Source organism: Coregonus clupeaformis, unplaced genomic scaffold (assembly GCF_020615455.1).
Source record: "Coregonus clupeaformis isolate EN_2021a unplaced genomic scaffold, ASM2061545v1 scaf0007, whole genome shotgun sequence".
Taxonomy (NCBI): domain Eukaryota; kingdom Metazoa; phylum Chordata; class Actinopteri; order Salmoniformes; family Salmonidae; genus Coregonus; species Coregonus clupeaformis.
This window is the reverse complement of record NW_025533462.1, coordinates 436,063-452,934: the sequence shown is the minus strand read 5'-3', so window position 1 is coordinate 452,934 and position 16,872 is coordinate 436,063. Positions and strand designations below refer to the sequence as shown.

Here is a 16,872-nt window from a genome sequence, read left to right as displayed (position 1 = left end):
CGCCAAGGTTGTGGGTTCGATTCCCACGGGGGGCCAGTATGAAAAATGTATGCACTCACTAACTGTAAGTCGCTCTGGATAAGAGCGTCTGCTAAATGACTCAAATGTAATATGTAAATGCTCAGGCAAAAGCGATCTGAATTGCTTTGGTTTACATGAACTGTGACCCTTGGTGACAGAACAGGTAGCACACGTGGTGTTCAAGCTAAGTTTTCTCAATATTCCTCTGATGTGAGATTAGATCCTAAAATAGGTCAGCCTTGTTCCCATACATCATTCATTTGTTTTACTTATGGGGAATCTGTGGAAAGCAACTCTAAGCGCTAACTAGAAAACGTAGACAGCACTACAGGAGCCACCAGGCATCATTTCTCCTCTTGGTTTATGTCTTGAATTTTTGTTTTATGTCTATTTTTTAGGTAGGACGGACATACCTAATCAAAGCTAGTTAACGTTCCCTCTCCGGTGTGTTTTTAAGTATCGAAATAAAATGTCAAAATACATGGAAACATTTTTGTATGATATTTCAGTTGTACACGAGTTACTGTCATTTTATATTTTAACATTTTATAACAAATGTATTTATGGCTCCTGTATATACTGGTAATAAAGAGAGAGAATCTGGAAAAAGTAATATATTCCTTGCATAACACTAGGTACTGTTATTCCTTAAGTAACACTAGGTACTGTTATTCCTTAAGTAACACTAGGTACTGTTATTCCTTAAGTAACACTAGGTACTGTTATTCCTTAAGTAACACTAGGTACTGTTATTCCTTAAGTAACACTAGGTACTGTTATTCCTTAAGTAACACTAGGTACTGTTATTCCTTAAGTAACACTAGGTACTGTTATTCCTTGCGTAACACTAGGTACTGTTATTCCTTAAGTAACACTAGGTACTGTTATTCCTTAAGTAACACTAGGTACTGTTATTCCTTAAGTAACACTAGGTACTGTCATTTCTTGCGTAACACTAGGTACTGTTATTCCTTAAGTAACACTAGGTACTGTCATTTCTTGCGTAACACTAGGTACTGTTATTCCTTAAGTAACACTAGGTACTGTCATTTCTTGCGTAACACTAGGTACTGTTATTCCTTAAGTAACACTAGGTACTGTTATTCCTTAAGTAACACTAGGTACTGTTATTCCTTAAGTAACACTAGGTACTGTTATTCCTTAAGTAACACTAGGTACTGTTATTCCTTAAGTAACACTAGGTACTGTTATTCCTTAAGTAACACTAGGTACTGTTATTCCTTAAGTAACACTAGGTACTGTTATTCCTTAAGTAACACTAGGTACTGTTATTCCTTAAGTAACACTAGGTACTGTTATTCCTTAAGTAACACTAGGTACTGTTATTTCTTGCGTAACACTAGGTACTGTTATTCCTTGAGTAACACTAGGTACTGTTATTCTTTGCGTAACACTAGGTACTGTTATTCTTTGCGTAACACTAGGTACTGTTATTCCTTGCGTAACACTAGGTACTGTTATTCCTTGCGTAACACTAGGTACTATTATTCCTTGCATAACACAAAGTACTGTTATTCCTTGCGTAACACTAGCTAGTTACTTTAAGTCTCCTTACCACTAATCACACTGTTGGTAATTTGCATTCCAACCTCGAAGAAACTAAACCATACTCATTTTTTGTACTTTTTTTGACCTCTCTTGAGTTCTGGTACTGGGGGCAATGTAGCGCTTTGATTAAAACAACGTTTTAATTCAGGTTGGGGGCTTAGTAGTTGAGATCGTGATGTAACAACCTCATGATTATAACAATATTAGCTAGCTGGGTTTGTCTCTTGGCGGGAATTAGAGGGAATAAGAGATTGCATTCATTTTATTGTTAAAATGATGACATTCCAGTCTCTTCTTGCTGACACTAATATCCTTTCTATCTTTTTTTTCTTTGTTTGTTTTTTGTTTCTAACCACCTAGCCGCCACCGGCAACTAACACATGACCTTCTGACCTCTGAACTCTTCACCCAATGACGAGCCGCCCCAAGCCTGCCTGCTGATCAGTTAACTGGTAATTGCCTTTTGCTAGCCTCTCGGACGCAGTGAGAGAGAGGTGCCTGCCCGTACAGTTACCCTAACATGTTTTTGATTTTAAAAGAACATTACAAAAAAAAAACTATCTCATAGAAACACATCAAACCAAGTTATTTCTTTTTCATTTTTTTTCTGTTCATTGAGTTGAATTCCCATTCTCTTTCTTTTTCTTCATGAATCACAAACTGGGTGGATGTGTGTGTGTATTGTTACTAATGAATCTGCACTGAATATATATATATATATATATCTCAATAAAGATCCCAGCCTCCCTGTCAACCACCCCATACCTGCTCTGATTCGGTGACCTCACTAATAATCACTGAACAATGGTAAACGAGAACTGAACCCCCCAATGTGCAATGCCAAGTCTCTCGTTCCCTTAACCTCACCCACCCCATTCCACACCACCTTGTGGGCAGTTTGAATGGAAATGAAGTAGAAGGAAAGAGAAGGTACACTCACACCAACTGTCATGTTCACATGTAGTCCTGCATTATGAACATCTGAGACAATGATGTGCCGACACATTCTGGGTGGGCCCTCCACGGCTGTCTGTTAAAAGCATGGCTAAATTGACTGCAAATGGAGCTTATTATCATTTGTTTTTATGTTATGTTTTCCTTTGGTTTTACTTAATTTTTGTTTTCTCGTTAATACATTCTTTCTAATTAGCTCTGTTGTGAAGGACTAGCCAAACAAAGCAGGTTCTAAGAACTCAAAAGGTAACTTTTGAAGTGGCAGGCCTATGATGGGCAGTTAGCGGAAGCTAGGAGGGGTGCTGGGGCAGGGTGGGATGGGGAAGAATTAGGATGAGGAGCGGTGTTTCTGTTACTAAAATGAAAGTAGGATGGGTTGAGGGCAGAGTGGATATATAGTCAACTAGCTACTGAACTTAACTATGCTCCCTCCACACTGTGTCCAAGTATACAGTGCCTGATGTATTTAGAGAAATTATGCGAGCTGTGATCTAAAAGACAAAAAATAGTATTGTGTGCATATTTAGCCAAAGGGTTTCCAGTTGAATTATATCTTTATAGATATGTATCTAACCGCAGAGGGCTCTCTGTAATTTTAGCGTTTATAAGGGTGGGATTTCATGCCTGCTTAGGTAAAACTCTAGTTTCCCATGAAGAGAAAGGTGATTAACACTAAATAGGGTTTTCGGGGGGGGGGGACCCTGATAGTGAAGTTTTGTACATATATATTTCATTTTTTCTAATTTTTTTGATTTTGCCTTTTTGTTTTTGGTTGTATCTACACCCCTGGCAAAAGTGCATTCTCATTTTGCGTTTCAGCGTTTGGCCAATTCTCTGCTAGTGTTTTTCGTAGTTTTTCTTTTAATCTCTTTTCAATTTGATACCGATCAAGTCATCATGGGGGATGGGATACTTGCCCTCATGCAAATAAGCCTATTTGAATGTAAATTATTTTCGGGGTAAATTTATTTATTTTTAACCCTCACCATACCATTTTGAAGTCCCCAAATTAGCGCATCCACAATGTGTCTCCATAAAGGTATAGTCCAGCTCCTGAGCCCATGACCGTTTCTTTAACTCTTTCTCAATAACTAAAATAGGATGTGAAAGCCATGCCTGCCTGTTCAAATTGCTTTATACATACCTGTGTATGTATGTATATATATCACACACACACACACACACACACACACACACACACAGATAAATGTAGTTACCTGTCATTGCATATGAAAGAAACAGAGGAGAACAAAATTAAATACTTTTACAGGGTGCTGGAGAAGAAAACATATATTTTTGGCAATTTTAGCTTTTTATACTTAACTTGCAGTTACAAAATATGAAAAAAAAGTTTGAAAAATAGTATACATAAAAAGGACAAATGTGGGGAAGATGCTGTGTTACTTTGGCTAGGAAAATAAAGGCCAAAATAGTCATACCTAGGAATGTTGCAAGTGTTAACAAGAGAGGGAGAGACATTCAGATACGTTTTTTTTTTTTTTTTAAAGTTAGAAGTGCCTTATCGACGGTTGTTTCTTTTTCCGAGTGTTAACATTCTGTTGAATAATATCCAGCATCAACTAGGAAGGTGCAGAGAGGAACGGCTTCTGTATGCGCTCATAAGAGTTGAGCAGGGTAGCTCCGTCATTATTGCTGAGCTACTGAAGTTATTCTATGCAAAAAGAATAGCAGTCGTATGACCAGCTAAAATATGTGCCATGGTTCGTCTTCCCAAGTATAAGTTGAGCTTTTTCTTTTTGACCTTCGACCCTTTTATCTGCCATTGGAACAAGTTTTATTTCTTATTTCTCTGCGTTTTGATTTAGCGTATTATAGCCCTGTTTTCTTGATTTCTCGTTACTGTGATTATTCTGCAAAGAACAAACTGCCAATAGCAATGCAGAAGTCTGCCAGGACATTTTAGTAATGAGTGGATAAATAAATGGAATATAAAATTAGATGAAGAGGGGAAGGGACGTTTGCGTGTGTACCTCTGTTTCAAAATCTGCAAACTGAAACATCCACTCTGCCAATGCTTTCTCACTACAGATAAACATAAAAAAGAGAAAAAATTTAGATAGGAAATACAGATAATAAACATTATGAATTATAAAGTATTTTACCTTCCCTGGCAGTCTGATACTATTTATTTTTCTCATACATGCTGTTACACAGAAAAGGTCAATTTGTTTTCAGTGTTATGAATTATTCTATTTTTTTTTTTTTATATGTTTTTTTTTTAAATGCAATATTAATGTGGAGCAAGAGATGACAAGCATTTTGACAGTATTAAGAAATATTCCCTCATACAATGGCACAGCGTGTTGTAACATTGCAAAGGTTGGTTTAGTCCATCAGGTGTATGGTGAAATCTACCGTATTCTCTGGCCTGCCGAGTACAATGTATGATAATGTAATTTACAGCCATTGTTACAGGTTTATAATGTATTTTTCTAATCTCATTTTATATGTATATTATAAAATCATTTTTCTGACTTTGTTTTGTTGATGAAGCCCACTGCAACATGTTTTTGAAAACCCCCACGCCCCCCCACACCCCCCTTACATCTTGAAATCTGTCTCTCGTGGGGAGTGTTGCCTTTCCTAGAGTTAGATTTTGTTTTCTTGCCAATTCCTAGCTTGTTTAACTCATTACCGACTTTATTAGTTTCTTGTCATAAGTATTTTTACATGCTTGCTTTTAGTTTTCATGGTGTGTGCTTGTTATATTTCTTATTAACCCCTTGGCATTTATTTTAATAAAACATTCTTAGTAAGAATTTTACTAACTTGCTGATATTTTTTTGTCTTGTTTTTAACCAGTTTAATGAATGTACTACCTTGGTCTGGTTCACGGACTAACACAATTAAAACTGGTGTCTGGCCACCAAACAATTACACTGACTGTGTACACAAACACACACACACACACACACACACACGTGCATATGTGTACACTAAGCACCGTTCATATTTGCACACACATACACAAGTAGAATACACACACACACACACACACTGCCTAACTGGAACCTGTGCACGAGCTGATCCGTCCCTCACTCTCGCTCACACACTTTCACCTGTGTTGCTGGAAAGATTCTTCTATACACTCGACATACTCCCAATTCCAACACCGCTGCTGTCTCGTCCCTCCTTTCTGTTTATCACCGCTCTTGTGGTTTTGCTCTGTGTAGGAGAACCAGGGAGCTGCTCTCTGTAACTGGAAGTGTAGGAGAACCAGGGAGCTGCTCTCTGTAACTGGAAGTGTAGGAGAACCAGGGAGCTGCTCTCTCTAACTGGAAGTGTAGGAGAACCAGGGAGCTGCTCTCTGTAACTGGAAGTGTAGGAGAACCAGGGAGCTGCTCTCTGTAACTGGAAGTGTAGGAGAACCAGGGAGCTGCTCTCTGTAACTGGAAGTGTCGGAGAACCAGGGAGCTGCTCTCTGTAACTGGAAGTGTAGGAGAACCAGGGAGCTGCTCTCTGTAACTGGAAGTGTAGGAAAACCAGGGAGCTGCTCTCTGTAACTGGAAGTGTAGGAGAACCAGGGAGCTGCTCTCTGTAACTGGAAGTGTAGGAGAACAAGGGAGCTGCTCTCTGTAACAGGAAGTGTAGGAGAACCAGGGAGCTGCTCTCTGTAACTGGAAATGTAGGAGAACCAGGGAGCTGCTCTCTGTAACTGGAAGTGTAGGAGAACCAGGGAGCTGCTCTCTGTAACTGGAAGTGTAGGAGAACCAGGGAGCTGCTCTCTGTAACTGGAAGTGTAGGAGAACCAGGGAGCTGCTCTCTGTAACTGGAAGTGTAGGAGAACCAGGGAGCTGCTCTCTGTAACTGGAAGTGTAGGAGAACCAGGGAGCTGCTCTCTGTAGCCGTAACTGAAAGTGTAGGGTTGCAGGTGAAACACTAGGGTCCAACACGAATGTACAACTCAAACCTAATATGCAGCTCATCATACAGTATCAAGGCAATCGGCCTTATGTAGGAGTAGCTCATTTACAGTGGGGAAAAAAAGTATTTGGTCAGCCACCAATTGTGCAAGTTCTCCCACTTAAAAAGATGAGAGAGGCCTGTAATTTTCATCATAGGTACATGTCAACTATGACAGACAAATTGAGGAAAAAAATCTAGAAAATCACATTGTAGGATTTTTTTATGAATTAATTAGCATATTATGGTGGAAAATAAGTATTTGGTCACCTACAAACAAGCAGGATTTCTGGCTCTCACCGACCTGTAACTTCTTCTTTAAGAGGCTCCTCTGTCCTCCACTCGTTACCTGTATTAATGGCACCTGTTTGAACTTGTTATCAGTATAAAAGACACCTGTCCACAACCTCAAACAGTCAGACTCCAAACTCCACTATGGCCAAGACCAAAGAGCTGTCAAAGGACACCAGAAACAAAATTGTAGACCTGCACCAGGCTGGGAAGACTGAATCTGCAATAGGTAAGCAGCTTGGTTTGAAGAAATCAACTGTGGGAGCAATTATTAGGAAATGGAAGACATACAAGACCACTGATAATCTCCCTCGATCTGGGGCTCCACGCAAGATCTCACCCCGTGGGGTCAAAATGATCACAAGAACGGTGAGCAAAAATCCCAGAACCACACGGGGGGACCTAGTGAATGACCTGCAGAGAGCTGGGACCAAAGTAACAAAGCCTACCATCAGTAACACACTACACCGCCAGGGACTCAAATCCTGCAGTGCTAGACGTGTCCCCCTGCTTAAGCCAGTACATGTCCAGGCCCGTCTGAAGTTTGCTAGAGTGCATTTGGATGATCCAGAAGAGGATTGGGAGAATGTCATATGGTCAGATGAAACCAAAATATAACTTTTTGGTAAAAACTCAACTCGTCGTGTTTGGAGGACAAAGAATGCTCAGTTACATCCAAAGAACACCATACCTACTGTGAAGCATGGGGGTGGAAACATCATGCTTTGGGGCTGTTTTTCTGCAAAGGGATCAGGACGACTGATCCGTGTAAAGGAAAGAATGAATGGGGCCATGTATCGTGAGATTTTGAGTGAAAACCTCCTTCCATCAGCAAGGGCATTGAAGATGAAACGTGGCTGGATCTTTCAGCATGACAATGATCCCAAACACACCGCCCGGGCAACGAAGGAGTGGCTTCGTAAGAAGCATTTCAAGGTCCTGGAGTGGCTTAGCCAGTCTCCAGATCTCAACCCCATAGAAAATCTTTGGAGGGAGTTGAAAGTCCGTGTTGCCCAGCGACAGCCCCAAAACATCACTGCTCTAGAGGAGATCTGCATGGAGGAATGGGCCAAAATACCAGCAACAGTGTGTGAAAACCTTGTGAAGACTTACAGAAAATGTTTGACCTGTGTCATTGCCAACAAAGGGTATATAACAAAGTATTGAGAAACTTTTGTTATTGACCAAATACTTATTTTCCACCATAATTTGCAAATAAATTCATTAAAAATCCTACAATGTGATTTTCTGGAAAAAAAAATCTCATTTTATCTGTCATAGTTGACGTGTACCTATGATGAAAATTACAGGCCTCTCTCATCTTTTTAAGGTGGAGAACTTGCACAATTGGTGGCTGACTAAATACTTTTTTTCCCCACTGTAATTCAATGCCAATGTGCCCACCTGGGTTTGGCGTTAAAAGGATCACCCCACATCTGTGCTGGAGGTAGAGAGAGAGAATGGGGGAGAGGGAGGGTGTGGGAGAGAGAGATTACTGTAGGCAGAAGATACTAATGCACATATTGCTATGACTCCATACACTGTTATTACAACCCATTGAAAATGAACTGGTCCTGCATGTGATGCATACTGTTGGGAAGTGGACTGTCATCTGATGTATAGACACAACTGGAGTCACTATACAATCCTTGAAAAGGACATTAGTTGGTATAAAGTACTACTATAATTACTCTTAAGTAATTCTACATGTTATTGACATGCTACTGTTGATTGCAATGCTTTCACAGGGCCGTTTTCACTAAAGCACCAGCCATTATCTACAGGGTGAGCCAATTGGTCGGCTCTATTTAGGTCATCTGTGCCTTTTGACCATTGTTAGCAATTTTCTTATTCAGGTGTGAAGTGGTGACTTGGACTAGATTAGACAATGACCTAAAGGCTATACGAGAAGTGAGTACTTGGACTAGATTAGACAATGACCTAAAGGCAATACTAGAAGTGAGTACTTGCAGTGCTGACATAGTATTTTACTGCCTTAAGCCATTTTCCAAGAGTCTGAACTCAGTGTTGACAATGCAAAAACTTTGGGATCAAATTAGGATATTTTTCCATGTAAAGATTTTAGCTTCTATTAGATGCTTTGTAATCCGACTCTTATTCACAGCCAGCGCGTACTAATGTCTCCGTTGTGTTTCAGTTCTTTCCTCTTTTTTTCTTTGTGCTTCTTTTATTCACTCATTTGAGGTGTTCAGACTGACACACGAGCCAAGATGAGCTTTATTAATCTCTTTTGATGATTATACTTTAACCCACTGGGTGTTGCCTCCAAGATTTCAAAAGTATCTCTGCACAAACAACTTCGGCTTTAACAATCTAATTCCATAGTTTCCACAAACAATCGCGTAAAACTCATAACATTTTAGACTTTCTCTGCTGTCTGAAATTAACAAGTCCTCCCTATCTGATGATCATGGGTGCGTTTCTGTAACACTTGACTTTAGACAAGCAAAAAAGAAAACATATCAAGGGGAGATTATCAATCCAAACTTTGGCATATTTTCATCAGGAGCAAAGTTTAAGTAATACCTGTTGGGTCTTCTAACCTTTCTTATATATTTAATTATAAAATTGGCTTTCCTCTGTGCCCCCAAAAATTGCCAGAACTGGAATCCGCCTTTTAGCAGTGGGTGTCTTTATGCTGTCTGAAGTGTAAGTGTTGCCTTTTATTTTTCTGTTGAGCTGATGACAGGAATATGAAGTGGCAAGCTATTCTGTCTGGTGTGCAATGCATTTCAAATCCTGCCTGCAAGATTGCATCTGGAAATGATAAGTGCCTTTTGTGTGAGAAATTGACAAATGTATATATTGTGCCAATTACTAGTATCTCTCACTTGCCCAAAGCCTTTTTGTTGAGCACTAAAAATGAAATTCCTTAGCTATTCCTGCACACTTTAGATTTCCTTTTTTCTTTGTTGAACTGGAATATTTCTTTATTTATCTTTTGGTAAAAAAAAAAAATCATCCCAACCCTTCCATTTATTGTATGTAATTGGACCACAATATGCATATAATAGCTGTGTAGGGAAGCAGATCTATGTGGTTTGGATGTAAGTGCCTTACATTGAATGCCTTGTGTTAGTAATCCTGGTATCTGTGTGTTACTACTACCTGACCCCTGTATTGTCAAGAAGTATATTTTTTGAAAACATTCCTCAAACGAAAGTCAAATTACGGCAGCAGGTGAACCCATTAACGCGGTCTCAATGACGTAGCACTCAGTGTTAAAGGGTAATGATACCAAAAATTGGAATGCCGAATGAAGGCCCACTGGATTGTTTTTTTTTATGTAATTTTTTTTTGTCACCGATGTGTGTTGAAAAGTAATCATGAAAAGAGTTTCTCAAAGTGATCTACCATAGAAGTTTCTGATGCATATAGGGGCGCACTACATCTGTGAGAATTTGTGGCGTTATAAGGTTTTATGTGATCTAGTTTTGTTTGTGTGTTACCTTGTTTTGTTTTATAGAGGACTAGAATAGGAATCTTGAGTAGGATGTAAAACCTGTATTGTCAATTATGTTGCTCACACCAAAAAAGGAAGATGTCATGTGTGCAATAAAGTACCACATTTACAAAGTGGCCTGTTGACTACCTGGCCTTGTCTGGCTTCTCTCTGCCCTGTTGACGTCATCTATTTGGAAATCTAGGACGCCAGCATTTCAAGGTACGTTTAGCACAAAGGAACACAGGAAATTACATACAAAAGTACATTGAAATGCAAGATAGTGTCTTGAAGCAAGAAGAAGTCTGGAAATGGATGTCTTGACATTTTAAAAGGAGCAGAACTTAAGTCTCCTTTCCATAGGTGGCATTTTAAGGTCAAATCAATCAATCAAAAATCCTTCCATATCAGGGTGGTTTTGTCATTTGAGCTGACTTTTGCCTCAAGATACTGTATGGTGCGACTCAGTTGAATGGCTTTTTTTTTTTCCTGAAGACTTGACCGAAGACAAGTATTATGTATACTGATTATCCTGATACGTTCTTCCAGTAGTAGTAAGCAAGTAGTAATCACTAGTAAGCAAGTCCAACACAATGGCAATTCCAATAATACATATGTTACTAGGTTGTATATTCCATGAACTGCTGTGGCTCAGTTGGTAGAGGATGATGGTTGCCAGGGTAATGGGTTTGGTTGCCAGGACCACCAATATGTACGAAATGTATGCATGTGTGTTAAGTCGTTTTGGATCAGCGTGTCTGCTAAATAGCATATTATTATATTAACGTTCATCAGTACAGAAATCAATACTCTTGCCAAGACCACAGACTAGAAGCGTCGCATCCTATGTATACCACTTGCTACTGATTTGAGACATTTAGATTAGAAACGCACCGTAAGCCTTTGGCGTTCATGATGCTCATTTCTAACTTCCTGCGTCTCTATGGCAGAGGAAGCTATAGGAGGACGGGCTCATTGTAATGTCTGAAATGGAACGGTATCAAACACATCGAATATGGAAACCACATGTTTGACTCCATTCCATTTATTCAATTTTAGCCATTTGCAATGAGCCTGTCCTCCTATAGCTGCTCCCACCAGCCGCCACTGCTCTACGGGTAATTAACGCATCTTTGTGTCGAGCACAACTTGATTGAACAGTGAGCCAGTTTAGTTCGTTGACATATTAAAGTTGGTGTATGTCTCAGTGGGTCTTTTTGATTAGTCATTACTATGTGCTAGGAGGTGATCAGGGCCCACTGCTTATCGTGCTGTCAGCAACCTAGTAGCAACGTCAAAACAGTTCTTTACAGGCCACTCAATTGGACAAATGGACAACGGGAAGTTAATTATGATCTCTCTCTGTGTGTAGAACAGGATGGAGATGGAGCTGTTGATAGGACAGTGGGGGGGGGGTTGTGTCTGAGGGCTTGTGGAAGTGAAGTCGGAAGTTTACATACACCTTAGCCAAATACATTTAAACTCAGTTTTTCACAATTTCTGACATTTAATCCTAGTAACAATTCCCTGTCTTAGGTCAGTTAGGATCACCACTTTATTTTATGAATGTGAAATGTCAGAATAATAGTAGAGAGAATGATTTATTTCTGCTTTTATTTCTTTCATCACATTCCCAGTGGGTCAGACGTTTACATACACTCAATTAGTATTTGGTAGCATTGCCTTTAAATTGTTTAACTTTGGTCAAACGTTTTTGGTAGCCTTCCACAAGCTTCCCACAATAAGTTGGGTGAATTTTGACCCATTCCTCCTGACAGAGCTGGTGTAACTGAGTCAGGTTTGTAGGCCTCCTTGCTCGCACACGCTTTTTCAGTTCAGCCCACACATTTTCTATAGGATTGAGGTCAGGGCTTTGTGATGGCCACTCCAATACATTGACTTTGTTGTCCTTAAGCCATTTTGCCACAACTTTGGAAGTATGCTTGGGGTCATTGTCCATTTGGAAGACCCATTTGCGACCAAGCTTTAACTTCCTGACTGATGTCTTGAGATGTTGCTTCAATATATCCACATAATTTTCCTTCCTCATGATGCCATCTATTTTGTGAAGTGCACAGTCCCTCCTGCAGCAAAGCACCCCCCCCACATGATGCTGCCACCCCCGTGCTTCACGGTTGGGATGGTGTTCTTCGGCTTGCAAGCAACCCCCTTTTTCCTCCAAACATAACGATGGTCATTATGGCCAAACAGTTATATTTTTGTTTCATCAGACCATAGGACATTTCTCCTAAATTTACGATCTTTGTCTCCATGTGCAGTTGCAAACCGTAGTCTGGCTTTTTTATGGTGGTTTTGGAGCAGTGGCTTCTTCCTTGCTGAGTGGCCTTTCAGGTTATGTAGATATAGGACTCGTTTTACTGTGGATATAGATACTTTTGTACCTGTTTCCTCCAGCATCTTCACAAGGTCCTTTGCTGTTGTTCTGGGATTGATTTGCACTTTTCGCACCAAAGTACGTTCATCTCTAGGAGACAGAACGAGTCTCCTTCCTGAGCGGTATGACGGCTGCGTGGTCCCATGGTGTTTATACTAGCGTACTATTTTTTTGTACCGATGAACGTGGTACCTTCAGGCTTTTGGAAATTGCTACCAAGGATGAACCAGACTTGTGGAGGTCTACAATTGTTTTTCTGAGGTCTTGGCTGATTTCTTTTGATTTTTCCATGATGTCAAGCGAAGAGGCACTGAGTTTGAAGGTAGGCCTTGAAATACATCCACAGGTACACCCCCAATTGACTCAAATTATGTCAATTTGCCTATCAGAAGCTTCTAAAGCCATGACGTCATTTTCTGGAATTTTCCAAGCTGTTTAAAGGCACAGTCAACTTAGCGTTTGTAAACTTCTGACCCACTGCAATTGTGATACAGTGAAATAATCTGTCTGTAAACAATTGTTGGAAAAATCACTTGTGTCGTGCACAAAGTAGATGTCCTAACCGACTTGCCAAAACTATAATTTGTTAACAAGACATTTGTGGAGTGGTTGAAAAACAAGTTTTAATGACTCCAACCTAAGTGTATGTAAACTTCCGACTTCAACTGTATGTGTCTTGCAGGAGGGGGAGATGGAGAGGAGAGACGGTTGGGTGCAGGTAACATTCATCAAAGAAGCAGTTGTTGTGGGGGCCAGCTGGGAGTACAATCAGAGGGAAGGGGGTCGAGTGGAAGGGTTGCGTCATGAATGACAGATGAACCTGGTTCCTGGAATGACTGTGGGGCATTCATCAGCAGTGCAGCTGTTTCTGTGTGTTTTTTCAGAGTAAACAGTTGTGGGTTAAGTCCAGTTAGGATTAAGCCCCATCAATTGTTACTGAGAAAACAGGCAAATCTATTAAATGTCATATTCACACAGAATCGTGTAATAATAAGAATAATGTGATATCATCTAGCTGTGGTAGCCGACGACCTTTATCAATCCCATATTTTGTCCAACCCAGAAAGTCCCAGTGATGGTTAGAGGAAAAAGAAAGAAGAACATTGTCATTTTTCAGATAAGATCACAATTTTCATCAACTTTAGCTGTCCGAACTCATTCCTTCTGAATGACACATCATACATTTGATACATTTGTATTTGTCAGATGCACCGAATACAACGGGTGTAGACCTTACAGTGAAATGCTTACTTACACGCCCTTAACCAACAATGCAGTTTTAAGAAAGAATACCTAAAAGATAAAAAAAGTAACAAATAATTAAAGAGCAGCAGTAAAATAACTGTAGCGAGGGGGTACCGGTTCCCGAGTCAAAGTGCGGGGGCACCGGTTAGTCGAGGTAATATGTACATGTAGGTATAGTTATTAAAGTGACTATGCATAGATGGGGGGGGCAATGCAAATAGCCTGGGTAGCCATTTGATTAGATGTTCAGGAGTCTTATGGCTTGGGGGTAGAAGCTGTTTAGAAGCCTCTTGGACCTAGACTTACGTATTCACATTTTACAGTTGGCAGTCGAGTGACCTTTATACTACTTGTCTACACGGTAGCTGAATGGCTGATCTCTGTGTGAGAAAGAGGGGAAATGAAAAAGCTGACCCAATTTAATACACCTGTCTCCATGCACTCTGCCCCCTCTCTCACACACACATTCCACATCTAAATTTGAGCACAGTCCTCCACAGCAGTCCAAAGGTAGGTAGTATGATTCCACATGGAATATGAACATCACCATAAACGTTCATTGTCATATAGATCAACAAAATCACACATACAGTACGCATTTGTTAAGTTGATACCAATTTCACTTCTAAAGTAATATTTACTCCAATATTTCTCACCAAGATTTAGCAACCCACATTCAGGTGAATGATGAGATGGTTATTGTTCATCTTCCATGACATCTGAGGCTCCAGTGACATATCCAGTGGGGACATTGGTTTGGCTAGGATGAGGTGGTGTGCAATTGCGAAGAAAGTGTGACGGTAATCTGCTTTTCCCACAGTCGAACACTGTCACACATCCCCCCACCCCCCCACACGGGAGAAGACAAATTACTACATTGTCCCTGGATGTGTACTTCCTCTTTGGGTGTAATTAATCTCAGTGCGGCTGGTGTAAACATTAAGGAGGACACGCTTTTGTCTCCGATTAATCTTTCCTGTCAGATTTACATCCCTTGCTAAATCTGGGCGTGGCACGGCGGGGTCAGACGCCGTGCCAAACGACGACAACATGGAGGAGAGACAAACGACGACAACATGGAGGAGAGATCAGACGCCAACGTCGCTAACACCCAATAACAGACAAAAACAACCCCTCCCATCGCTTTTCAGCTTGACGAGGCCGTAAGACAGGCTAGACAGAACAAGTTAGGGCATGTCTCGAATGACACCGGCCGTGTCCGAATACCCATACTTTAGTCTGGGCAGCCGCTAGTGGGCGCTATGGATCTCCACAATCGTCTGTGCTTAACGCGCCCAGCCTTTTTTCCACCTTCTCGCCATTAAATCGAGTTCAGGAGGAAATCAAAGCCTTTCCAGCCTGAATGAAGATTGTTTTAAGTACGAACCGATTGCCGGGGGACACAAGTGTATTAGTGGCTGGGCACATTAAGCCTAGACAATAGTGGAGATCCATATGGCCCACTACCCATACTTGCGTTCTAAATAGTAGGCTTGGGTATGCGAAAATATAACATTTTATAGTATGTGAAATATTGTATGCTTTAAATGCCAGGATGTCATACTCGTTACAACTTTTCATGTAGTAGAATTCACTGCACTATTGAGGAAGCGAGCAGCTTACCACCCTGCATCCCACTGCTGACTTGCCTATGAAGCTAAGCAGGGTTGGTCCATGTCAGTCCCTGGATGGGAGACCAAGCGGTGTTGGAGGGCCAGTAGGAGGCACTCTTTCCTCTGGTCTAAGAAAAATATCCCAATGCCCCAGGGCAGTGATTGGGGACATTGCCCTGTGTAGGGTGCTTTCTTTTGGATGGGATGTAAAATTGTTGTCCTGACTCTCTGTGGTCATTAAAGAGTAGGGATGTTAACCCCGGTGTCCTGGCTAAATTCCCAATCTGGCCATCATGGCCACCTAATCATTCCCAGCTTCCAATTGGCTCATTGATTCCCCCTCTCCCCTGTAACTATTCCCCAGGTCGTTGCTGTAAATGAGAATGTTGTTCTCAGACAACTTACCTGGTAAAATAAGGGTTATATGAAACCCATGTGTTTGACAACACCTGATAATTAGATAAGACGACAGGCTGTAGCAAACAATGCAGTTGCCATTAGATTATGCATTCTCAGGATGGCTATTATGTTGATTTGTTGCTTACTGCATTCATTTACACCGAGTATACAAAACAGCAGGAACACCTTCCTAATATTAAGTTGCACCCCCTTTTGCCCTTAGAACAGCCTCAATTGGTCAGGGCATGGACTCTACAAGGTGTCGAAAGTGTTAATTTTTTTACATTTTAGTAATTTACCAGAAGCTCTTATCCAGAGCGACTTACAGTTAGTGAGTGCATACATTATCATACTGGCCCCCCGTGGGAATCGAACCCACAACCCTGGGCGTTGCAAGCGCCATGCTCTAGCAACTGATCTACACGGCGTTCCACAGGGATGCTGGCCAACATTGACTCCAATGCTTCCCACAGTTGTCAAGTTGGCTGGATGTCCTTTGGGTGGTGGACCATTCTTGATACACACGGGAAACTGTGGAGTGTGAAAAATCCAGCAGCATTGCCGTTCTTGACACAAACCGGTGCGCCAGGCACCTACTACCATACCCCATTCAAATGCACTTCAATCTTTTGTCTTGCCCATTCACCCTCTGAATGGCACACATACACAATTCATGTCTCAAAGCTTAAAAATCCTTCTTTAACCTGTCTCCTCACCTTCATCTACACTGATTGAAGTGGATTTAACAAGTGACAATAAGGGATCTTCGCTTTCACCTGGTCAGTCTATGTCATGGTGTTCCTAATGTTTTGTACACTCAGTGTATACTAAACAGTAAGTAATAAATAGTATGAAGTACGATTAGTACACAGTATGTAGTTTAGTAAGTAGTAGGCATGACAGATTTCGGACACAGCCACTCGATTCCAAATATATACTGAACAAAAATATAAACGCAACATGTAAAGTGTTGGTCCCATGTTTCATGAGCTGAAATA

The 16,872-nt window shown here is 40.8% G+C and overlaps 2 protein-coding genes across 5 annotated transcripts in view; both read left to right on the top strand.

Annotated features, from left to right (window-relative positions):
* qkia (QKI, KH domain containing, RNA binding a) overlaps positions 1-4,588 on the top strand; it is a 108,529-nt gene extending 103,941 nt beyond the window's left edge. For all 4 annotated transcript variants that reach the window (XM_041847147.2, XM_041847144.2, XM_041847145.2 and 1 more), the window contains exon 8: positions 1,951-4,588. In XM_041847147.2, coding sequence (XP_041703081.1) covers positions 1,951-1,967 — 17 coding nt within the window. In that variant the 3' untranslated portion in view covers positions 1,968-4,588. The remainder of the gene's footprint in view (positions 1-1,950) is intronic.
* Positions 38-1,943, top strand: LOC123483014. Its single transcript, XM_045212335.1, has 2 exons — positions 38-1,007; positions 1,089-1,943. Exons 1-2 carry the CDS (start codon positions 577-579, stop codon positions 1,576-1,578), a joined length of 921 nt encoding a protein of 306 aa, XP_045068270.1. The 5' UTR covers positions 38-576; the 3' UTR covers positions 1,579-1,943.
* Positions 4,589-16,872: the final 12,284 nt, after the last annotated feature.